This window comes from Lates calcarifer, linkage group LG10, assembly GCF_001640805.2.
Source record: "Lates calcarifer isolate ASB-BC8 linkage group LG10, TLL_Latcal_v3, whole genome shotgun sequence".
In the NCBI taxonomy this organism is placed as follows: domain Eukaryota; kingdom Metazoa; phylum Chordata; class Actinopteri; family Centropomidae; genus Lates; species Lates calcarifer.
In genome coordinates this window covers 25,907,697-25,934,539 of record NC_066842.1, presented here as the reverse complement: position 1 = coordinate 25,934,539, position 26,843 = coordinate 25,907,697, and the positions used below count along the sequence as shown (strand labels likewise).

Below are 26,843 nucleotides of genomic sequence, written 5' to 3'. Positions count from 1 at the left end.
TTCTTGAGTGAATCTCGAGCCATTCATTTGTATGAACACTGTACAATTAACACTAAATCACTAAAATACCTAAATGTAGCAAATAAGGTTTTACTCTTAAAAATGGCAAAACAAAGGTGAGAAAACAGAGAGCTGTTGATCTGCAGACTGGCAGGACATAGTAGGGTTGTTCAAATCTACCTAAACTCTGAGCAGATGTAGTGTTCACACTGGAAAAGTGACAAAGTCAATGTAAGTGCAGTGGAAATAACATCCACAGCGGACAATTCTGGACGTCACACTTGTATATAGTTAGTGTGCAATATAAAATAGGGACAGCAAATTTATCTGGGAGAAACCCGAACTATAATCCTAACCCATAACCCCACCTCTAACCTCCTTCTGTTCCAGTGGGACATGTGGAGCCAGTGGTTCAGACTGTGGTTATACTGCACAACCTGCAGGTGTGAAACTGTGAAACTAAATGCTGCAATTGCTACCTTTTCATGATCTATTTTGGATTTAAATGATAATGGGCATCTTTTAGTGCATGCAAACAGTGCTCTGTAACATAAAATATTGATCTCATATTCAAATAAAAGGTTTATGTGAGTTTACGCTTTACATCCACTGTAGAAATGTAGGCTAGGAGCTTTAGCAGCACAGCAGGAGATGAGCAGATTTCATCTGAGGAGGATAGCCCTGACCCCTACTGACCCCCAAGGGAGGGAGGTATGGAGGGAGGGACAAATGGATAGAGGAGGGGGAGGATATGGAGTGACAGGGGGAGAAATACAGGAGGAATGTGAGATTACAGCCACTATCTCCAATAGATACTGAAGGTCCGGTTCCTCACTCCTTCAATGGAGAAAATGGGTATTAAGAGTAAGAACGAGATGCTTTCCACATGAATGCAAAGCCCTCAAAAGAACAAAAATGGACTTTACAGTTTAGAGGAGGAATAGGACGGTATGAGCAGCGGAAGGGAGGGGAAGAACAAAAGGTGATGGGTGAGTGAGTTTCTGTGTGACTGAGTGCTCACACACACACACGTAGACATCTATCTGTACACTCAGAACCTCACTGATAATAAACGAAATCTTAGAAATGAGAGCCTATCAAGCAGGAATCAATCACTGGGGTTTGTTGTCCAGGAGGATGGCGCCATGTGGAGATAAAAGGCAGGCGGACGTCTGGGGAGGGCTGGGAGGAGAGGAGGAGAAGAGGGGAGAGTATGGAACAGGAGAGGAGAGGAGAGGAGAGGAGAGGAGAGAGTATTGATGGGGAAAGGCCTGGCTTTATGTGAACTAGATGGACTTAACTAACTGGTTTGGACCCAGATCTGGATTTGTGAAACTGGGCCAAGCTGGACTAAAATTTATTATACTAATACTACGAAAAATAAGTTGAGATAAAACAAGCAGGTCAGGTAAAGTGAAGCAGATTAATTATAAAAATGAGGCCGGGATGTGCATGTGTGTGTGTGAATGACCCTGCATGTGTGCATTCATGCGCCTCTAAAAGTTTGTACTCCACGCCAGGAAGCCTCTCCCAGCATCAGTATCATATGATTAGATGGACTTGCACATGATGCATGAACCAAGTCTCTGATAGGACTTCATCCGGTCCCACACACTGTTCCCAGGGAACACACACACATAAAGATACACACAGCTGTTTTCATTTCCAACCACTGTCCAACACTCAGATGTGATAAGGTGTTTATTCATTGTCTCCCTTTGTTAACCGACCATCTGACCTCTGACCTTTGACTTTTCCAAACCTCTTCAGCATGCTGTAATTACAACATGACTTACTCTCACCTCAGTGTTACAACATACACTGCTGAGTCTACTGTGAGATGTATTTTCATAAATCCTTAGGACTTCACTCTTATTGCACTCAGTGGTTTGTCTTATTGTAGGGCTGCAGGTAACAATTATTTTAACGACCCAAAATATACATGTAATATTTTTGATTTATTAATTAACACTTAAACTAAAATAATGATACCTGTCTAATTAACTAAAAAAGACAGTCAGAAATAGGGTTGCAAATAATAAGTATTTTCATTATCAATTAATCTGCCAACTATTTTTTGATCAATCAAATAATCACTGAGTTCATGATTCATTTATCAGAATGTCAGAAAAGAGTGAAAAATACAGACAGCTCAAAACCCTGTATTGTTTTTACTGATATAAAACATTAAAAGCAACAAATCATAACACTGAGGAGATGGATGCAGCGAATGTTTCATATTTTTTCTCAATAAATGACTAAATAGTTGACTTACTGAACACAAGGCCAAAACTTTTATCATATTTAGTCCATTTGTGAAGGTATAATTTTTTCAAAATAAATAACCTAAATTTATAATGAATCATCATTGTCAAAACAGTCGTTGACAGTAGTTACTGGACAGTGATCACATTACAGCTCTTACCTGTGTCTCCTGATCGTCTGTGCTGCCCTCTGATTGGAGGATTCCTGGGAAGGGTCCCCATGTTGTGTCTGGGTGGATGTCCCTGCCAGCCACCACCCTGCTGTCACTGCCCTCTTCATTTAGCTCCAGGTCATCTTGGGGGTGGAGAGAAAAGAGGAGATATTAACATCAAGGAGGATGAAATGAGCACAGATGTATCAACAAGGTAATGTTCCGCAGTGATAATAACCTTATCATTAAACAGCTGCTATCATCCAGGCAGTGTCATCACCGACAAATATGATGAAGAAATGGTTTCAAAAGTTATAGTGTTGATATGAGGATTTATAAGCATTCATTTCATTTTCGCTTTTACTGATCAAATTTTACGAGAGAAGCTTCAATGAGGAGTTCACAGTGATCTTCCATGCAACACTGAGCAGAGACCATGTGACAGACTAAAAAACATAAAAAAGCAAAAGGATCATGTGGCTTGAACTTGACCTGAACTCTTGAAGCAGTTCAGACCATGGAGCAAAACCTGTCAACAGGCCAACAGCAGGGGGAGTTTGATACAAGCTGAGCACTTTCTGTCCTGGCTGGTTCAAACAGGGAAACTTCTTGTGTACTTCCTCAAAGTGATAACTGTAGAAGGATGGCAGTGACGGCTGTGGTCTGAGCCTGCTGCAGTCCAGATAGAGCCAGATAGCCAGGAGGCATGGAGGACTGATCCATTTATTTAAAAACTTAAGACAGCTCCGAGTGCAGGAGGAGCAGCAATCTGTGGTTTAGAAAAGTTTCTGCAAATCTGAGGAGAAATGAACAAGGTTGAGCAACATTAATGAGTGCTGCAGAGGGAGGTCCAGTGGCTGACTGGATAGGATTAATGCCCGCTGCTGTGACATGAGCAGCCTCGAGGTCTGCTTCTGGAAAAGCTTTCTGGTTATGACCATCTACCTCTCTCTGATCAAAACATATACAAAATCTGGCCTCCTTTCCTCCCACCTCCCACACCTCACCCCTCCTCATGTTGTCCATGGTTCAGGCGACTGTTTCGTGGGGTCGGTCTAAAGTGGCGGGCCTGATAAGAGTGTTTGTCTAACACTCTCCATGTCAAAACACTCATCTATCTTCTCTGTATCTATCCCCACCAGAGAACAACGGACAGACGCTGATAAAATGGCTTTCCCACAGCCAATGGGGGCTGAGGGAGGTGGTGGTAGTGGTGGTGGGGTTAGGGTTATGGAGGGGAGGAGGGAGCAGGAAGCGTGGTTTGAGGGAAGAAAGTAGGAGGGATACAGGGAGGTGAAAAGTAGACCCTATTTTAACAAAAACCAGTCCATAACAGCCAAAGAGCAGTTGAAAATATTGTTCAGCTGTCGGAAAGGCTGCTGTGGCACAGTCACACAGGAAGTGGTGTGTTTCTCTTAGCGCACAGTTCAAGTTTACAATGACACTCTCCACAGTGTAATGAATAACACAGGTCACACAGTGTTTTGCGGAACGAGTTGACCTGATAGTTTCTGTTTTATTAGGATCTACACTGATCTGACCGAGTATGTGCACCCAGAAAAACAGTATTAACACTCGCAGTTTTTCACACTTTGTTTGCCAGTCATGCTATGTGTCACACTGCAACCAGCCCTACTTTTTAATTCTCTTGCCCTGGTGCACATGAGAGCGTGACACTGATGCCAGACGCAACTGGAGCTGACCTGACCCACTGTTGTGCTGGGTCACGTTGGGCTGAATTTTTAATCGAATGGTTTTGGGTGGAGCTTGATTTCACAAATATTGTTCAAGCTATTTGCTCTTCTTTGTTCTTTGTTTAATACACCAAATTAAAGAGGATATATTTGGGTTATTGGGGTCTGGCCTCCATGTTAGCTGTCAGATTCTGTAGGGTTTTGTGCACAAATGTTCCAGCTTCGAGTTGGGTCAGCGTCAAATTTCAGTCTGAGGTCAAGCACCAACCCAAACATGATTCCTCAGACAGTCTAACCTGCAGAGTCTAAAGTCAAGAGTCTGTCCAACTAGTATCCTATCTCCTATCGTCCTACGGGGCTTCATTTTAGTCATTCTGACCCTCCTTATCACAGCACTCCATCAATGTCCAGTCTGACTCCATGCCATTGGCCAATTGTCATCACATGGGACTCTTTATCAGCCTGACCAAGCTCCATTGACCCTCATTGTGAAACAGTGTGAGGACCTGACCTCAGAGAGCCAGCACAGATATTAACTTATAAACAAGCCTGACTAAAGCATTTAGTTTGTCCGGCGTTACGGCTGAACACATGTGATCCTATTCTTTTCATGACTTGTTGCATCAAACACTTTCAGCTAAATCAAACAGGTCATTTGTTGTGGCTCAGGTTCAACCTGAATATCCAAATGTCTTCTGAGGTGTGCTTGATGTATATAAACAGGCCTCACTGTGAAACTGCAGGAGAAACTGACCCCTTGATTATAGTTAATGAGTCACGTTTTAAGTTCATTGTTGAAATTTTGGCAAAATAAAATGAAATATTTCCATCAACTGACATGAAAATGATGAGATTACATAAAGTAAGTACTGAGCACTAGTAACAGATACATGGCAGCATTTTATTAACTGCCTCCCAACTAAGATATTTCTTTTGTTTTGTTTTTTTCAGTGAATGGATTTGTTTCATCTGATTCAGCTGTAGTGTTTGTATCAACCATCATAACAAAACAACATAGGCCCAGTCTGAACTGGAACTGGAGACACTGCAGTAATAATGTCCAGTACATTAATTTTTGGTATTTTTTGTGGAGTGAAGGGATTTGACTTGAATCCTGGATACCAGGTCAAAATCTGTACATATAAATATTCACATAATAAATATACAGTGCAACATGAACTGCACTATGGTGGATTGCATTTGTAAAATATCATTCACATCATCATGACACCAAACCATCTGAGAAATAATGTGCGGAAGCATCGTGGATTCAACACCACAGACAAAAAATGGTAGATAAAGGTAAACCTGCACCTGCCTGCAACGGTAACATTACCACAACAACAAATCTGAAGTCACCTGTTAGCATATCACTCACTGAGTCATAGGTTAGGATGAGGCTGTAAACAGTCTGTCCACCCTGAAATACTGTGTGTCAGAGATGGTGGATGGATTGCCATATTTTGCACAGACATTCAAATCTCTGAGTTTTCATCTAGTGCCAGCATAAGGTCAAATTTAATTTTAGTCATAAAGCAAATTATTAAACACATTTTAATATTGTCTGATAGTTTGGTTTTGATAAATACTTCAATAAATAACAATAAAAACTAGGATATTCCCACCAGCCTCATATGTGCTTTGTATTTGTTGCTAATTAGCAAATGGTAGCATGCTAACATGCTGTACTAAGATGGAGAACATGGTAAACATCATACCTGCTCAGTGTGTCATTGTAAGCATGTTAGCTGACATTATTATTAAAGTACTGTAAATACACCATGCCTCACAGAGCTGTAAGCATGTCTGCAGACAGACTCATAGGCTAACATTATCAGGCTTATTTTCTATGTTACAATTAATATTATTATTATTGATGATCTGATTACAAAATATAAAACAAAATGTACATGTGTAAATGTAAATGATGGAGTGTAACTGGTTAATTATAGGCAGCAATAGGTGACTGGAATAAGCAGCTGTCAATAACCCACTGCCTTCTCATACTGGTAGAGAAAAAGGGCTATCAGTGCACGTCTGCTGATGAGTGGACTTTGTTAATCCCAGCAGGTTAACTGTGTTCACTCAGGTAACATGAGGCCTCCAACAATCCTAATCCCTGTTAATTACCTGTACTGCCCACCACAGACCTGAATAATAGCCCACTGCTCCTTATCAATATGGCTGCACTGGCTGCTACTACCATCACTGCTCTGTATGATACTACCCCCTTCACTGTTGTAGTGCATGCACGCACATGCACACACACACACACACAATCATGTCTTTCTTTCTGTCTGACTTTCTGTCCAGATGACCCAATTCAATGGACACTGGGCCGATGGACTCGTTATTAATGTCAACCTGCTTCTCAATATCCACATAGCCTTACTGCCTACACACTGCGTACACACTGCCTTACACTGCCTGTGTTTACATGAGCTTCAATTACCAGGTTACAGTCTGTTTTCTAAAGTAAGCTGGTTTTGTAACTGTCACGTGAACAAGAAACCTGGTTTCTTTGACCAGTGTTCAGACAATCTGTCAGTCTGCTCTGACACAGACACAGAGACAAAACAGTCAGGAAGCTTTCATCCCTGAACAGTTCAAAGCAATGAGCCATGCTTCCAAAATAAGTCTGGGGTTGATGAAGTCTAATTACTGATCTGCTGAGTGTATATGTGGAGTAGTAACCTGGTTACAGTGCATGTAAACATGTTCCCCAGTTACCTGTGTGACTTGATTTCTCTGAGTAACCTGGTTAATGACGTGTATGTAAACGCACTGTATATCCTTCTCTCTCTCATACACACACACACAAAATACACATTGGTCCACAAGATGACAAACTGACACACTGTGCTCACACACATCCAGCTGGTGCACACCATCGCACCAATATACACACCCTGTCACAACTTACACACATATATACACAGACACAAAAGCTTATCAATACGGACGCTTCAGCAGCCACTGGGGCGTCCTGGCCTCTTTGATGAGCCAACACAATAAAACAATCAGTCTGTCATTAATGAAATGACTAACGCAATTAACTGATGTATGTGTATGTGTGTGTGTGTGTGTGTATGGTGGGGGAGAGAGAGTGCAGTGCTGAAGGCAGACAGCCATTAGGAACAGACCAGGGGTCTCATTTATAAACGTTGTGTACGCACAAAATAGGACCTAAAAGACGAGTACGCAACTTTCCATGCAAACGTTGTGATCTATAAAAACAAACTTGACGGGAGAATGCGCGTGTGTATGGAATCTCTGACCCACGCGTACGCACATTTTGGACACGGGAAAGTGGTAACGGAGATGATAATGTGGTGAATTGGAGCCAGATTGTTTAAAGATGCCTTTCACACATTTAATTTGACGTAATATCAAACATAAATTATAGATCCACCTTGTTATAAACATTCAGACCAGCAGTGTTATTTATACTCGCGATACATAAACAAACAAAAAATGTTCACCTATCATACTTTTCAGACCTGTAGCAGAGAGGTTCTGACTGAAGGATGTGATTCTTGCACACTGCAGCAACGTGTTGCCCCTCACTGTATTTACTTTTGCTTGAGATTCCACTGCTGTGACCAGCAAGTAACATGTCCTCTCTGACCTCCACCTCACCCACAAGAACCTCGACTTCTAAGTCAGAAAAAAAATCTTCTTTTACCTCCTCTCAGTAACTACTGCGATTCAGTGTGAAACACCACTGATCTTATTTATGTGTATTAACATTCATGAGGCGCTTTGCATTGACCATTTATGGTTAAGTGTGGGTGTGTAGAGGGCGGGACATGAGGCTGATCATCTGCACATTTCCAGGTGAACTGTGATTTATAAAGAGAACATTGCCTGCAGGATTGTGTACGCATGGTTTTATAAATCTGATCTTAATTCAGATTTTTTTGTGGTGTATGCCATTTTTAGCTTTTGAGCATACGTACGCTTTTAGCATGGATCCTATGCACTGTTTTATAAATGAGACCCCAGGACAGTGCTTTTGTTGTTGTTGTTGTTGTTGTTGTTGTTACAGGATTCTTGGACCAATACCTTTTTTGTGTCATCCTGACAGTTTACTGACTGAGTCAGACTGATGAGTGAGATCTGTATTTTTTTTTAATTAATTTACTGGATTTGTTTATAATACTTGCTCCAGAACATATCTTATGTGAAGAGGTGCTGTCAAACGTCCTCCTTTGTCAAACGTTCAAAGTTCAATACATGAAAACATTTTGGTCTACTTCTCCTCACACACTAAAGCTTCAAGCTAGTATTAACCTCTGGGAGATGTCGGTATGGCTGACTCACAAGCCAACATTTCCAGCATTTACAAAGACAGTGAACACAGCAATGGAGGTGGAGGCTGGGCAGAGAGCAGGGGGCATGGTTTGCTTTCAAGTATCACATTTGTGCTAGTTTAATTTCCAGAACTTGCATATTGTAGGTTTAATGAGTGTGATGCTGTATATAAAATACAAAAAAGTGCCACACGGTTGTAGCTGCTGACATGTCAACGCAATACAAAACCGCACCCTTACCAAAAGATAGAAAAGCTGATTTTTCTGGCTCCAAAAAAAGACCATCATGGCTAACTAAGCTTCAGGTTTTTAAGTTGGACTTCATTCTTAGAACTGAGGTCCAATGCTGTGTAGGTAAACCAAGTTTGGTGAGTGGGGATTGACAAATGCAAAAACCATGCATAAAGACATAGCACCTGGTCATCCAATAGGAATGAAAATCCTCACTAAACAGCCTGCCTTACTGAATCTTAATGTGAAATATGGGTTAAAAAAAAAGGAAGGTGTAACCCAACACTGATGTTCTCCTCTATCCAAGCTAATTGATTTTTAAAAAGACTATTGTTGATATCAAATGAGCACATCGCAGCAGAGCTATCGATTTTTTGACACCACACAACAGGAAATCTTTATCTGCGTGCTGCTCCGACCCCGCACTAATAGGTGGGGTTTAACCTTTGCTGAATGACACCTCCCATTCCTGTTCTTTCTCCAGTCCCCTAAACCTAAATGATTAGCACAGGGATATCAGGACCATGTATCACAGGAGTGTAAGAATTTGCAAATTTTGTGATGGTGTTCCTAATTAAGGTGCTTAGGAAGTGTAGTGATAAAATGAGCAAGTGAACCATTTGGCATCCATTTGGCATTGATATATATATATATATATATATATAATATATATATATATATATATATATATATATATATGACACTTATTCAAGACAAATATATTTATCAGATCCTCATCTAAGTCATCTAACAAACACAATATATTTTAATTGATAATAATAAATCATTGTATTGCTCAAAACATTGTCCATATGCCAGATACACTACTGCAGCAGACATAGAACTGGATTATTACTGAGATGATGAAATACATGAGGCTGTAAAACCAACACAATAAGCTAAGAGAGGCTAAAAGGCTCAAAAGAGCAGCAGAGTTTAGTGATCAGTAATAATCACATTTCACATAATCCTCTCATGTCAGTATGAAAAAATATTGATTGATCTTTGAGTCTGAAAAGATTCATTTGGGCTTTTATGGATCTAAAAGTTGTATAAAATATTCAAATGTATTTCTAACAGTTACCTGGATGCTTTTTCAGAGGAATGGCAGATTTCAGTATAAATCCTTCATATTTGCTTACAACACATCTGAACTTCATAAAACGAAACAATTCATTTGGTGCTGTCTTTGTTATCCTGCTAAACTATAGTTTCATAACATCGGTCATCAATGTTGAATAAGAAATGGCTCAATATTTTGCCTTTGTTTCATTATTTTGATGAACCTCTATCCAGCTTTTCACATTAACCACCACTTATGTTATTTCTAACGCTGCCTGATAAAAGGCCTCAGTCCATCAACAAGCAGGACCTGACTGAGCCTTCTTTTTCTTGTCTCTCTCTCCACGATCTTCCATGCAGCACCCCTGGGTCCCTGGAGTCCGGCAGGCTCAGCTCAGCAGCAGATAGACATTTCTGGGATAGACATCTACTGCTCAGGACCACGCAATCATTTCCATTTTACCCTCTGTTGCACAGGCAAGATAAGACACCTGCGTAGCCCTGCTAATCAGATGAGCTTCAACAGAACTTTATCATTGACATTTACCACTGTTTACCCAACTAATTTCTCTTAACTGCACTGCTGAACTTTTATCTACAAAATACATACACCACCAGAAAAGAGCAAGAAGCAAACATGCAAATTCACAAATATGCGAAGAAAGATAAAATGAGGGGGAAAAAAACTAAAAGTAGTTTTTTCTGTTCGGAGGACGAAGGGGGTGAAAACAGAACAAGTGACAGGGCTACTGTTGATGAGATGAGTGCTCCTCCCCCCTCCCTTCCCCTCCTCTCCCCCTCCTCTCCCCCTCCCCACATTCACTGAAGACAAACAAATGCAAAGAATACTGACATTCACAAGCAAAAATTTCATCCTGGAGTTCAATCACCTGACTGCTGGTGGGAGTTTTATTTATTGCTGATAAAAAAAAGTGCCTCTGTATGCATGCGTGTGACAAAGACTCATTATCCAAGCAGACACAAGACAGACGGAGGAGAACACACTGCTTTAAAATGATATCAACCAGTTTTAACTGTTAATTCTGAGTAATCCATGTTTTCGTTTCAGGTCATAATCCTGTTGATACCACATTTATTTTAAAGGAAAAAGAACACAAACAACAGATTGCCATGAAATTTGAGCACATTCATTCTACACAGAGGGTGTGTGCAGAGGGTCAGTGTTGGGCACTGCCCCAAGAGAATACACCCACTTTATGTTATAAACAACAATAAACCTTTAGCTTCTGGGGACCCTGGAGATGTTGCCTAAAAGTAATTTCATTTCACTTCATACATTAAGCCTGACATTGTGTAAATGTTTGCTATATGCTGATATAAAGAGCTGTTACTTATGTAAGATGACTTGAAAGAGTTTCTGTACATGTAGCTGCAGTAGTGTATGATGATGTCTTCATTCTTAACACATCATACGAAGTGGCTGTTTCTCCAGCCACTGGAAAAGTACATCACAACACCAGACCTACTGAACCTGCTGAATAAATATTAGCAGTAAGATGAGGGACTGAGCTTGTACTGGGGCACTGGCATAACTTTTTACTTTGTTAAACATCACTGTTCAAGTCCTGTTATGGACGAGTATCTTCCACAGCTGAAGTGTTTTTAGAACTAAATTCTCAGTGTGTTTTATTGTATTTGCTGCATTTCCTTGCTAACTTGTAGCAGAAGGATGTCTTCTAGTCTAATGTAGGTAACTGCCGAGACACTTGATTTGGCTAATTTAAACCCCTGACATCTTATAGCTGAGCTTGAACTTGTACATACTAAAATTGCAGAATGTAGTTTTGACTTTGTCATCTACTTCCTGCAGTGTAGGTGCATTTCACAGCTAAAATGGAGAAAAGGCGTGATTTTAGCTCTTTGAACAGACATATAGGATATAAACATTATCTGAAGGAAGGAACCTGAAAGTGGTCCAAAGCAAGACAACAGTAACTGGAGAGTCATGACTCGAGGAGAGAGATTTTCTTGGGAGCAATTATAATGTGAAACTGTGTTTCAGAGAAAAAGAAAATTTAAGTTCTTGCACACACCTTAATGAGTGTATGTGTGTGAGAGGGCACGTGCTTCACAAGCACAGCCCTCCCTATTCATGCTCCCACCTCCATCTCTCCCAGCCTTCCCTCTCTCCTCTGCTGTAGCCTGACACAAATTGAAAGTGAAGACCTTCCAGAAACTATCCCTGATAATCACACATAAATTAATTAGAAAATGTTTCTTGACATTCTCTACACACAGACGGGGAGAGGAAAAAAGACTGAGGCAAAGCCACAAAATTAATTGTACGGTATGTGACTCCAATAATTAATTCAATCATTAATTCATGTCTGCTTTAACAACTCCTTCTGGCTCCCGCAAAAAAGGACATTTCAATCAGGCCGGTATCGGCAGCATGGGCTGGGGTAGGAGACGTGGAAAAGTTAAAGACTGATAGACTTACTCGACATACTCAGGGTCATTTAGAGGTTCACCAATTAAACAGACAAGAGCAGTGAGTGAAGTGAAAAAAGGAACATGAGAGGGGCTGTACAACACACAAAGTCTTATTTTAGAACTCTGTAGTTAGTATCTGTATCTAGAAAGAATACATTAATATAGGCATGGGCCGTTATGAGATTCTGACGGTATGATAACCTTAAGCAAAAATATCACGGTTTCGCAGTATCACGGTATTGCGATTACAGCTCTAAAATGAGTTATTTTGCCTAGTAAGAAAAACATGTATGTTTTTTTTTTTTTTTTAATATGTCCCTTAAATGAGCCTAAACCTTCTTCTGCCATCATGAATACAGGTAGACTAAAAGAGCTGACTGCACACATAAATCAGAGGGGGAGTTGTCGTGTTACTCTGCATTGCACACGACCTGAGGGAGTCCTGCACTTTCCGTCTTTGACAAATCATTCTAACATGGGAGGACAGCTTATGATGTAAGAACAGTATGATGGAAAATATTAGTGGCTTGACTTTTCCAAACCACGGTACACCTTGAAACCGGTAATACACTAATACTGTTTGCTGAAGCATCTCTCTGTCAGTTTGATGGCAACAACTGAGGATTTTATGATTTAGCATTGTTCATTTCATCAATATACACAGCAAGTTCGGGTTTTTACCTTTATGGTTCTTTTTGTACATCTTAAGTTATATTTCTAGGTGTACACTAATGGACAATGTTCAATAATTCATTTGCTCTCTCTACTTTCATTTTAAAAATTACATAGAGTCAGTTTACATTGCTGAAAGGTTAATTTAGAGTCAAAATTCCTGGACAGACAAAGTGGAAATAAAAATTTTAAAGTCAAAATGACAGTGGCAAATGTGGTAAAATAGCTTGTGTTTTTTCCAATTGCTGCTGTGGACACACAAACTCCCTTAAGACTGGGGTAAACAAGTGATTGTTGTCTAATAAAGGAAGGAAACTGGTGAGAGAGAGATACTGTAGAGGACACAGATAGAAAGAGACAGAACATGATAAGAAAGAGATATAGGATGGGGAAAATGAGCTGAAAGCAGAAGACGTGTGTGAGGACTTTTCCCCACTTTATAGTTACATGGTGCTGATATCCAGACAATGAAGAATATGAGGAAAATCCTCTAACATGACTTCTCTGCTTCTCTGGATCAATTTAGGGTCAGAGCTTGAATTTATGGTTGACATTAAAATTAGGATTTTCATTACTTTAGTGTTTGGTATTAGTTAAGAATGCCATAGCTGGAAAAAAGAGCTATTTTGACATTAACATTAAATTGTTGATGCCAGTAAAATGCTTTCACATGTTTACCAACCTGCTGCTATATGATGTTTAATGTCAGAGCAGGTCAAAGGACCAAAGGGAAACATAAAGAACAGCAGAAAAATGAGCAAAGTTGGCATGAATAAGACTGAAGATGTGGGGTCAAATAAAATAATTAGTTGTGTGGCTCGTCTCTCTGCTGCTCGTATCATGAACCTCATCAGTTTAACAAAGCTTTTTGGGCTGAGAATAACATCTGTCACAGATGATGAGCTCAGAAAACCAAAGTCTGAACAATATTAGCGGTCAGAGAAAATAATGATGTGAGAGGAGTCAACTCACCACAGTAACTCAGTTAGCTGAATGGTGACAACTGGGACAGTGATCCGTCTGCAGATGTCCGGCTGGACAGAGATTTAGTTTAGCAACCAAACACTGTTACATTGTCAGATGACTGTGAGAAAACTGCACCTCAAATCCATTCACTAGGAGTGAATGGTGCACAGAGTGATCAGTCACTTCAAGACCACTTAATTTCCTTCATGCTAATTTCCAAGTTACCATGAAAAACAGCAAGCTGTGTGGTGCTTTTATAAAAATTGTGATAATAATGATCCAGAATAATATGAAAACTTTCTCTGGATGAACACAGCTCAATAAACAACAATCAACAATAAAATATAGCAGTATGGTTGGGGCACTGTGACAAGTTAAGTACAAACATGTGCACTAGTGTATTTTTGTATGAGAGGTATGCAGGATGTGGAGTGGTGGCTGCAGGAGAGGCCAGGAATCTGATAGACTGGTAATCAGGGTGCCGATGTCCTGTCCCACCACCAGCGCCAGGCCTGCCACAGGCTCACACACTGGGTGTATGGGAGCTGCTGGGCTGATAGCAGCTGGACAGCACAAAGAAATGTTCCTTTAGATTAGGGCCTCGTGCCTATCAATCATCAGGGATGGAGGAGGGGAGTGACACATCACAGACAGGCTGGAGAGAGGAGATGGGAGAGGAGAGGAGATGTGTGACAGAGTGTGTGTGTCAGTCAGAATATGTGGTGTAGATCAAGAGTGGGTGATGGAGGCAGAGGGCCATACTGCCTTTCAATAATCCTTACAAACTTCTGCTCCAAGTATACACAGGAAGTTACAACTTTTCACTGCACACACGTGAAATTTTGGTGATATTTGCTTTTTTAACAAGAACAGTTAACATCAGGACACTACCTAAAAGATAACCTGGTTATAACACACTGTGTGAGGTGATGTATTTGTTGGTGTCTTGGCAGTGTCACCATTAAGAAGAGCTCTCTCTAAATTAGCTGACCTCTCTAAATGTTGAGGCTTCATCAGATGATGCACACAAAACTACTCTTGTGACAAAAGTCTGAAACAATTACACATATGATCTGAGTGGTCTATCGTGGATAAAAATATAACCAGATAATTACATACTATCATAAAACTCTCCATAATGACAAATGGGTGTATTTACACTCTCTAATGTTCTTCGTCTTAACTACTGAGCTGCCTCACACTCATTAAAGAAGAAACTGCTGGTGGTTATAGGAGTTGCATAATCTATAACTGATCAGTTGAACAATCAGCTAGTTGATCGACAGACAGATATTTCGATATTTGATTAACATTTCAGAGTAAATCAAGTCAGAATTTCCGGTGACTGGAATTGCTGTTTTTTTCATTGTTTTCTACTGTTTGGTTCGTTGATGTTTTGGTTTGAGAAACCAGCTACCAGCTACTTACTCATGACTTTAAAAAAAAAAAAAAAACAATAAAAAATAATGTTTATTTGATTTACATTTTACTGAGTAGACACAAATTCAGCTGAGTAAAAAGTCTGACAGGGATTAATGCACACACAGAAAACTTTTCCTCTACTGTGTGTTAATGGGATGAGAGGTAAGCTCCATTGAGTTCATTTCAAACTGCAGACTGTATTCTGAGGTATTTCAACCTCACTGACAAGACAAGCCCTCTGGACAAATGACAACCAATCATTATCCTGAGGCATTTTGATTGACAGGTGAAACTGACAGGGTGCTTGTAGGGAAACCCTCATTGTGAGACACAGGAGTCTGCTGGCTGGAGATATGGAGGAAGGTTACAAAGAGTGAGAGTACAGTATGTCTGAGTATGTGAGGGATGGATGGATGTGGGTCAAGCCCTCTCTGAAGGAGCTCACAGTTCATGTGTAACAATAAACTGGAATTGTGAAATGAGGGGTTAGATGTGGCTAATATTAAGCATGTGTTATTAGATACTGGAGAGTCTGTGTCATCCAATTTCATTTTTACATGTAATTTCTGAACAACTCTTTTGTCATTAACCTTAGTCTCCCACCTCCCAACCTCACCTGACACCATATTACATTTGGTGTCTCACATCTCACACCCCCTTCCCTAAATCTTACAGACATCTCTAGAGGGGATCCATGTGCAGCCCAGCAATGTGCTCCCCTTTGTAACTTTCCAAAACCAACAAGCCAACATGACTCCCATGAATCTTTCCTTAATCTTAACCAAGTGTGTTAGTTACTATGAGCAGGAAAAAAAAGTTTAATTAATTCCTGACTGTTGTAAAAATATGTTTGTAAATATGTTGATATGTAGCAGCAACATTCATTAATAATATTTCTTCACATTGCTAAACAAGACTAAGAGCCTACAGCTGTGCTAGTGGCTCTCTGAGGCTGCATCCTATTGAAGATGTATTATTGATGTTTAGCAGGTACAATGTTTATCGTGTTAGCATTAACATTTGTTAACATTTGTTAGTTACCACTTAACACCACGGCTATTTGTTTTTTAGGTATTAGACCATAAAACCAAATTAAAAATTGATCTAGATGATGGTGCCAGATGAGAGATCTGGAGAGCAAAGCTTTTCATTTAAGTCACCTTCTGGGAACCATGGATGTGTATACAACATATCACCATAATCCATGTAATAATTGTCAAGAGTAAAAAACTAAAACATCAGGCACACAGTGCATCTGGGCATCATGAATGCGAAATGATGTGCTCTATAGATGCAGAGATATTTCACAAGATTAGTGTAAACTTTGACCTGCCAGTGGTGCTAGAGAAAACGTAAGTGGATTTATCCTCTGAGGGGCATGAACGTTTGCTCAAAATTCATGACAATCCATTTAACAGCTGTTGAGATATTTCAGTCTGTACCAAAGTGGTAGACTGACTGACACACTGACAGACCAACACTGGCAAGGCTCCCTTGTTTTTGCTATTGCAAATTATATAAACCCAACAAATCCAACCTGTAATAATCCAGAATGATCATTTAATGGAAGCACTGGCATCTGTTAAAAATGTCCTAGACCAAACTCCAACAAGAGCCAACAAGACTGAAGAAGCCCAACTGTCATTTCTTCATATTATATCTCCCTCATCTTTCTATCTCTTAACCTTACCCATTTCCCATTCATTCACCTCTAATTTCACTATCTGAATTGCACCTCTTAAAATCTCTCATTTCTCGCTCTCATTGATCCTTAAGCATTCACCTCTTTCACCCTTCATTAGTTATCTCTGCACTCTAAACTCAATATGGTACTTCTTTATTCCAAACCACTTCTCCTGGTCCTCCTCCCTCCTTCATCTCTATTTCTTTACTCTCTCTCTTCATCCCTCCTCCTCCTCCCTTAGTCATTGTCTTTCTCTCTTCCATAAGCCCTCTCTAAACCTTCATCCCTCTTTCCAGAGTTCACCCTCTTTAACCTCTACCAGCCTGAAGATGACATCTTATCTGAATACTGGGGGTTAACTGTTTATGCTCTATGTCCACCAGATAACAGAGAAACAGAGAAACACAACAAGGACTGATATTTCAGCTTTAATGCTACACGTGTCAGGGAAAATCAATCAAAATGGGACTAAATTCTTATACTCAATGTTTCCTTAGAAAGGCAAAATCAACAGTTTGTTCATTTACAAGCTAGTTTGCTTTTAAAATGATGATACAGTGTAAAGGTTTCTGTTTGACCAAGGCAAAATCACAGTGGACTCTGATTAAAAACTTTTAAAACCCAGTGAATAAACTGGTTGCCCATCAATAATTTAAAAAAAGGAAATGAAAAGACCGCCGTTGTCCTGTATTCCTGGAACTCAGAGATATTGGCTTTTGAGGTTCCTGGATTTGTATGAACAGCTCCACAAAGAGATGAGTAAACCAGCAGTAGTGCAGAAAACTGGAAGCTTTTACACAAACATTTTATCCTTCAGTTGCTACATTCAGCCATCCATGACTAGATGGATCAAACTGAGAAACAAAGGTCTTATCACATAGGGACAAAGTGATGAGAGTGCACCTTATGCTATTCACTGTGATTTCAAACAGCATGCAAATGTGACACCACCAACATTTCCCTGTCCTCCACCCAAATAAATGAGACTCTCAGCATTTCTAATATGAATATAGTGAGCCTTCATGCTCCATTATAATTAACTACCATATGATAACCCAGGACCCTCTCTTTCTTTCTCTCTCTCTCACTCACTCACACACACACACACACACACACACACACACACACACACACACACACACACACCCTGGTAAATAATAATAACCATTATTACCACTGCCAGTATAATGCTTTATGGAGGTATTTTAAATAACTCTGTTGGGAAGGATAAGGAGCAAAGAGTGCTGGGAGAGCAGGAGAACATTTGCCTTGCTTGGCTGGTTTCCTGGGGCCCATGGAGTAGACAAGTTGTCAGAAGGTGTGATTGGATGGCCCAGAGAGGAACTTCTTTGCAATTCATGTCACACACTTGAAGGCTGGTAAGAGGAAGGACCTGGACTATTCTTTAGTAGGGAGGAATTCACCAGGGGTGCTCCACTGATACAAAATGCACTTTTTACAGTGTTGTAACTGCTTCTGGGTGGACATTATGTTTAATGACATAACACCCCTGAACCTTCCTGGGGGGTCCTATAGCTTCCTATTCATAAACTGGTGGGTGTTTCACTTATTTTATCCAGTGACCAGGATAGAAAACACTTTCACACTGTAATGATACATTCTCTTTGGCCACTGACAATGGGTCTACACACAGTACTGGAAGAAGAGGATGTGTGAGGACCGCCAGCCAGCCAACGCATGACAAGGGATTACTGTGACACCCATTTGCATATCAAGAATTTCAAGCAGCGAGGGAGAAAATAACAAACCCTCCAGCCTGCAAGGTCATTCAAAAGATACTTTTTTTCCTTCTCTTCATAATTTATTTTGCATATCATGCAGTATGGACACACTGTAGATTAAAAAGGCGGCTTCAGCATATCATTCCATCCCTGATAGGGACTGGCTCCCACCTAGACTTCTGCCATGCCACCACCACACCCTCATCACATTGACTGAGGACACACAAACACACATCATCTTGATTGTTTTAAGATGAACTGAAAATTGCTGAAGCCTAAGCCATTCCAAGCTTATTGTCCCTTTAATTTAAATGTTTTGTTTTTTTTTCGTATCAATGGAAGCCACAAAGCCAGTGTTTTGATAGCTGCTGTTGGCAAAAAAATGTACAAAATTAAAAGAGAGAGAGAAAGAGAGAAACAAAAAGAATGGCCCTGACTATCATCAATGACTAAGGAATTTATTCAGATTGACACATAAACAACTCATTACATACTGAGGAGACAGTGTCAAATAGTCGATTGAAAAATGTTGTGTCCAGTAATGAATTGTATTATCTTTAAGCAGGAGGAAAAAACAGGCAGAAAGGATGAATTTAAATGTTCTGTTTTTGTTTTCTGTTTTATGTTAATATCAGTCTGAACAACAGTAATGACTGCAACAAGGAATTATTTGAATAAGTCATTTGAATAGACTAAGAGATTACTATCAGAAGGTTAGAACACAAACTGTGCACATAAAAGGAAATTTAATTTTTCAAATTATTGTATTTTAAACTAGAACAAATCATTCTACGTTTTAACCTTTGAAATATAGTTTGTATATTAACATTCAGTGAATTTAGACTTTCTATTACAGGAAATGAACAGATTTCTATCTTTCTAATGTTGTCTTCCAAGTTACGCTTTGGACTTTTGGACTATTTTACGAGTGATATAAAACAGCTAAACACATACATACTGCTGCTGAAAAGAAGAATACAGACTGATGGATAGAAGGGAAGATGCACAGGGGTAAAGACTTGAAAGAGGTCACTGTCTGTGCTGGTGAAGAGATAAGAGAAAGAAAGAGAAACAGATGTAGACAAGGTGCAGAGATGTGCTGAGAGAAGATGAGGAAAAAAACAGAGACTGCAAGTGCGGACAAAAGGGAGAAAAGTAAGAAATGTGAAAAATGAATCGACTGTAACATAAGTTTACAGCTGTTCTTTAAATGACCGCACAAACTCGGAAAACTCACAACAACGTCAGCATTATATATCCCTGCTCTCCGAACATTAGCATCATCCACTGAAAAACTCATTTTGGTTGATTACCAGAGAAAAATCAAAGAGCTGGTCACAGCCATGAAAACAGAATATTCATGTGGCTCATACATAATGTAGAAACATATATTAATTAATATCCCTTTTCTCCTGGACCTGCCCAAGATTTACCTCTGGCATTACCTTACCATTTTTAACATCTATCAAAACTCTCAATCTGCTGTTATTAAAGCAGTGTTTCCCCTACCATTGTCTTGGCAGGGCAGCCCGACCCGCCAACAGGATCCCCTGCCCTCCCAAGAAAAGTAAAGAAAAAAATGTAAAAATTAAAAGATAATTTACATTTGTGTCTTTCTCTCTGCTTCCTGTTTCATGTGCGTCCGCACAGAGGAGTGAAGAGCCCCAGAAGAGACAGGTGGACAACCTGCTGTTAATAAAGTGATATTGATCACTTTATCTGACTGACAGCTCACAGTCCATAACCTTCACATGTGGAACAAGTAAATATTTAATAATGTATTGATTATTGAATTTGCTGCTAACCAATATTTTGACTAATTGTTTAATGAAGCATTTGTTTCAGCACAGCTGTTGTTAGCTACACAGAGGTGTTAGGATACAATGTGATGCTGGTTTAAAAGTGATCTTTAATTTATTTAAGTTTTGCTCCTTATTGGAAAACTAAAAACAGAGTTAGGCTGTGTGTGGAAAAAAAAAACAAAAAAACACACACATAGCATGCTCCAAATAACACAGATTCAATCCAACATGGAAGCTGGAAAAACAAAGACAAACAATATATATTGAAATAAAATGTATATAGAGCTTGTTATGCCTAAAGGATATAATGACTCTCACGGACCACTGGTGTGACTGGCCTCACAGCAACCAAACTGAAAACCCCACAAGATTAAAAGACTGAAACTTTTGGTCCCAGGAGGACGAGTGTGTGAAAGGCAACAACAGTGAGAAACGAGTGGAATGCCAACACTCCCAGGAGATAAAACCCTGTTTATTTCCATACCAGACAACACACTTTTCCTCTCATCTGTTTATGGGAATTGTCTGATACATGGTGAACACTGTGTAAGAACAAGAGCACATTAGCCAGTGATTCCCGTCCCACATGGCATGCAGGATGAAGAAGAAAGAAGAAACAATGAAAAGATGGAGAAAAAGAGGGTGAGATGTATGCTGGAAGGGGTTGGAGGATTGGGGGGGGGGGCTGTTAGTGGGGTTGTTAGTGGTGATGGAGAGACCAGAGAAGAAGAAGGTGGATGGAGGGAGGGAGGGAGGAAGGGGAGGCTTGACGATAAGAGAAAAATTCAGACCGGTCAAAGTTTCCTTTTTGCCAATCGTGCTCCTGATAAAGACAGCGCCTGCTCCGGAGCTGATAGAGGGGCTATCTCTCTCCCTGACTCTCCCCCCTCACCCCCCACCCCCACCCTCCATTCCCCTGCCTTACTCACCCGGCAGTTAGTTTGTGAGGAGGAGAGGAAGGGAAAAAAAATGCAGAGCCCTATCAGTGTGCATCATAGTGCTACCATCAACCAGCCACCGCACAGCAATTAATATCGCTCCAATTACTGTTAAAGGGACAAGGCTGGGACAGGACGATAATGAACACATCCTCTCTTCCCCACCAGAAGAATTAAAATACATGTGCACACACACACACACTCTCGTAAACACACACACACATTCACCACTGTATAGACACACATGGATGGACGTACATAAAACGTGCACAGCTTGAAAAGGAAATAAGGCGAGATAGTGTGGTAATCTTCTTGCATTGTTTAACTCATTGAAGACAACAGACAGAGAGAAATAAATAACCAAACAAACCTCGATAAGAGAGGAAATAAATAATAAAATTATGGCGATTTACTTGTTATCTCCTCTTAGCCGTGTGTGTTTGTGTGTTTGTTACGACTTGAATAAATTTTTCCCCAGCCTGTCATATTCACATCTCCTACAGGGGAACAGGAGGACAACACAATGGACCCTGGAAGATACTCGCAACAGGCAACACACACAGACACAGCCATACAGAGCTAGTTAGAACTACTGAAGAACATGCTTAGAATTGAAACGAGAGTGTTGATTGGGGTATCTCATTATGCTGAGACATTACAGTCATATTGAACCATTCTGCAGCAACAGTCGGTGTTTTTCACCTGGTTGTGTGGAGTAAGGTTGTGGTGGCTGGGGTGGAGGATGGGTGGACAATAGGTCCCAGAGACTGGACACTGACCCCCAACACATTTTAACCATTAACTGGTGTGTATGTATGTGCGCGTGTGTGTGTGCACATGTATTTTAATTCTTCTGGTGGGGAAGAGAGGATGTGTTCATTATCATCCTGTCCCAGCCTTGCTTTGTGAAGTTCAGTATTTTAGTTGCTTAACTACATTAAACATGTTTTTGTTTTTTTGCTGACCATGACACTGACCCATCCTTAATCAAGTGTTTAGTTGATTAACCATACCAAAGTTTCCACGTACAAATATTTAATAATAAATTTATTAAAAATGTAGCAAATCTGTAATTACAGCATGTTAACAGTAATTTTCTGTACCAGAACAGAAATGCAGACTTCCTAATTAAATGGACCAAACTGATCTTGACTGATCATTGATTAAATATTTGGTTTTCTGTGTGATGTAGCACTGCTACTTTTTTCCCCTGAAGATTACTAATAAAAGTCTAATAATTTCTGATGTTAGTGGCATTTGCCCTTTCAAATAAAACAGACCTGGATAAGTCCTGAGTGAAAACAAAGAACAATTAGCATTAGCACTGATCTGAGGACTCCTGTTACATACCTTACCTATAGGTACAGGAGATGTTACTATTAACACTGACAATGTGGCATTGTCTCCAGGAAATGTGTTAGTAGAGACCATTGTGATGCTGGCAGCCTTCAGTATGACCTGACAAAACTTTGATATCAGTCATCACTGATGCAAATAAACACGCACACAAATAAAACACAACACAAAATGAAGAAAGCTAACTAGTGTCTGTCCGTGTTAACTCGGCCCTGGGGCCAGAGAGAACACATAGCTGTTCCTGAAGGCTTTATTTTAATCACAGTCTCAGTTCATACTCCTCTTCTTTTTGCCTTAGTTAACAATGTACAGAAATAAAACATTGTTGGCAGTGAGAGGAATGCACCATACATAACATCTGAATGTGGGCAGCAGCTGCTATCACTAGTAGCAGGTGTGGGCTGTGAACATGTCGTGAAGTCTCAGGCTGGACTGGTTTTATGAATTAAAAGGATACTGTACATTTCTTTATTGACTCACGTCCCTCTATGAAGTGCCTTCACTCCAAAAATGTTCTTGTAGAGTCAAATCTGTGTAGGGTGGAGTTCTAAAATATTAACTACTGCTTTTGAAGCAGATCAAACTTATTTAAATATTCACCATATTATTAAATATTGTGAAAGTTTTGTTTTCATTCAGTTGACACTGAATGTGAACCCCTCTGGCATGATTTGTCATCTGTGCTTCCTATGAAGTTATAAAGAGTTCCCATTAATGAGTAAAAGCTCTGTGTAAATTGTGTGTGAAAACTGAATTTTATTTTACTGAAGAAAGGGAGAAGTACAGTTCACTGTTCTGGTGCATTTATTTCAATATGTCACAACTACCACATCAATCATGTTAACTGGAAATCCCATAAGTGTACTGACCTGGACCCCCCCACTGTAACGGCTCCTCCTCTTCCTCCCCTTCCTCTTCCTCCTCCCCGCCGCTCTGTGTCAGACCTCGCTCCTCCCCGTCCTCATCTTCATTACTGGTGCCTCCTCGAGAGTCCTGTGTCTTGGGCTCTGGATACACAAACAGACAAATTTAAACATAGTCATACTACTGACTCCTTCTCATCCTTGGATTAGTTCACAGAGCAGTTAATATTTCAATGATATCTTAAATTGTAATGCTCCATCACGTTTTACATGTATATAGTGAATCCTGGACTGAAGCTTGACTTTCAAAATGATATCGCAAATCAAATTGCAATCACAATATCTGTTCGAAAAATTGCAGTTAGATTTTTTCCCCAAATCATTCATCCCTAAATTACACCTTCAGTTTTGTCTTTTTCTGGCTGTTTGTCTTCCACCAGGCCTCTCTTCATCTTGCCCAGCATCCTTCTCTTTCGTTCTCTTCAGTGAATGTAGGTGGGTCTCACTGTGCTCGCCTTTCCCTTCGTCTTTCTCTCTTATATCTTTCTATCTCCACCCCCCTCCTCTCCTCAGCCTGTCACCTTGAGCAGAGACTGAGGTTGCCTGTGTTCCACTAATCAGCATTGATATCCCTGCCATTGATCAAGCTGATTTCACAGCCTCCTGCTTCCTGATCATACAGATCCATGTGTGCTTCTGCACGTGGTTGGACCTGTGTGTGTGTGTGTGTGTGTGTGTGTTTGAACATGAATGGCTGGAAATGTGTGTGTTTATCCAGCATAAATGTGAACCCTGACCTTTGCCTCTGCAGCTGGTATCAACTGGTTCATCACACTACTGGGTCCCTCCCTATTAGCAGGACTCTTGATTATTCAGATCAGATTAATAGTTACATCACAGCACCTCAGGCTATCTGAGCTGAAGATCTCTGTCTTCTTGTTCTTGCATCACCATCAGTAGGGTTAAGGTCATGAGACCAGATCACAAACACACCGTTAACCTCACTAATATTTTATCTTTAAGGCAGACATTCTAGTTGACAAACAGACAGATGAGCTATTTTAAAAAACTAAAAGGTGTTTCTTGGCATACATTGATGCAGTTTCAAACACTGTCCTGTCTGTGCAAGCAGCTCATTACAACCCATAGTTCTGTTATATTTTTAGGTGACCCCTAGTGGCTGTAGTAACTCTGACTCAGTCACTGACTGTTCCACAACCTTAGCTACATGTTTACTTATTGTAGCCATGGCAACGAAGGTCCTTGTTTTAAGCCAAGCCACTATCTTTTTCTAAATCTAACCAAACCATGATCGTTAGCATGTTTATTATTGATACCATGACGACACAGGTCTGCTACACGTGTCGCAGGTGTGCTTCATATACAACATATATGGTTGTTTACCCATGTAATTTAGCATACTTTATGCAAAATGTGTTGTTTAAACTTTTCCTTTCTATGTCCAATGAGTCAGGTTTATTGATATAGCTCAATATCAGGCAGCACAGTGGCCTGTTGCTTCACAGCAAGAAGGTTCCTGGTTGAACCCCGGTTCCTGTGGGGCTTTTCTGTGTGAAGTTTACATGTTCTCCCTGTTCCTGCGTGGGTTCTCTCCTGGTTCTCCAGCTTCCTCCCACAGTCCAAAGAAATGCAGATTTATTGGTAAATGTGAGTGTGAATGGTTGTTTGTCTGTATATGTCAGCTCTGTAACAGACTGGTAGGGTGTACCCCACCTCTAACCCAATGTCAGCTGTAATGGATGAATGGATGGATAGTCCAGTATCACAAAATCTTACATCACACCACTAATAACTAGGCTAAGACAAAGCAATTAGAGAGATCCATATTTAGATACCATAATGGATTTAGTATTTTTAAGATTTTCTTTGAAAATGTCCAGAGGTTGGACACACATGTACTTTCTGACTGGACAGTTTAACAAATAATACATCATACACTAAGGACTAGAATGTAAAATGTCACTGGGTACAAGCACATTTCAGTCAAAACTGATTTGAGCAAAGGAAAATCTGAACTGTAAATTCTGAAACTGTACAACAACATTACTGCTTATATGACTGAGTGAAAAAAAACATTAAAACACATCGTAAATGTTATTAATAATGTCATTAATCATATATCTGCTGTTAGAGGCCATAGCTGAAGAGAATTTCAGGTTGTGTTAAAAAAAATGTCATGTTAACCCTTTATATTTCATCCACTGTCTCTCCTCATTCCCTCTGTTCTTTGTCTGAATCCCTGTCCTCCTCCTCCTCCTCCTAACTTTTACCCTTCTCTTCACTTCTTCCTTAATTTCTCTACCTCCTCTCATCCTGTTTTGTGCTCTCTCTCACATTCCCCAAATCCCACCCCATCTTCAGCTTCCACCCTGATAACAGCTGTCTGCACAAAGACTGTGTTTACCCTTGCATTCCCAGTCCAATAAAGAGCGATAGCTCCCGATCAATAGTAGCCATAAACACCCCATGACCACGTGACAACGTCACACTCTGTCGTTATTAATGTAACAGTTGAGAGATTGGATCTGCATTGTCAAATAAATCAAGACACACACACACACACACACACACACACTATCCATCTTCATGTCACATCCACCTTTCAACCTCATCCACACACAAACACTCATACACAGCAACATACTGTACACCCTCTAAAGCAGGCGGACCTGCACACGTGTACACACCCCTCCCCCCTGCCTAAACAGTGCCATTATTTTCAGCTATAAATCACATTGAATGACACATTGATTTTATCCTGCAGGGGCTGAAGCAAGGGAGGGGAGGTAGAGACACAGTTATTGCGTTTAATATTATCAATATTATCTCCCATATCATCTCAGACAGGGAGGCAGGTATCAGGACGAGTCGACAGACACTTTTCTGCCAGCCAACACCCCCACCCCCACAGCAAGACAGTCTCCATCAATCTGATAAGCTGAACTTCCCCTGTCACACCTGCAGGGCAAAGTCACCCAACAATCTTGCCTCCTAACTTCTACAACCCACTATACATTTCTGTCTCTCTTCTGACTTATTTGAACGCTGCCTTTTGTCTTTTGTATCTTTTCTTTAGAGATCCGTTTCCTCATATTTCAGGAGCAACACACTGTACATGCTCACAGTCTTCACGTTGGTCAGTTTGGAAGCACAAATGAAACTAAAAGGGAACTGGACAAAACTAAGGTGGAGCCTCAAGTCTTCCAG

General features: G+C 40.2%; 1 protein-coding gene across 1 annotated transcript in view; it reads right to left on the bottom strand.

Moving 5' to 3' along the window:
* The window catches only part of zfpm1 (zinc finger protein, FOG family member 1), a 97,100-nt gene that overhangs the window by 21,248 nt on the left and 49,009 nt on the right, over positions 1–26,843 (bottom strand). The window contains 2 exon segments of the mRNA XM_018704028.2: positions 2,426–2,559; positions 23,622–23,759. Of these exon segments, the coding sequence (XP_018559544.1) occupies positions 2,426–2,559; positions 23,622–23,759 (272 nt within the window).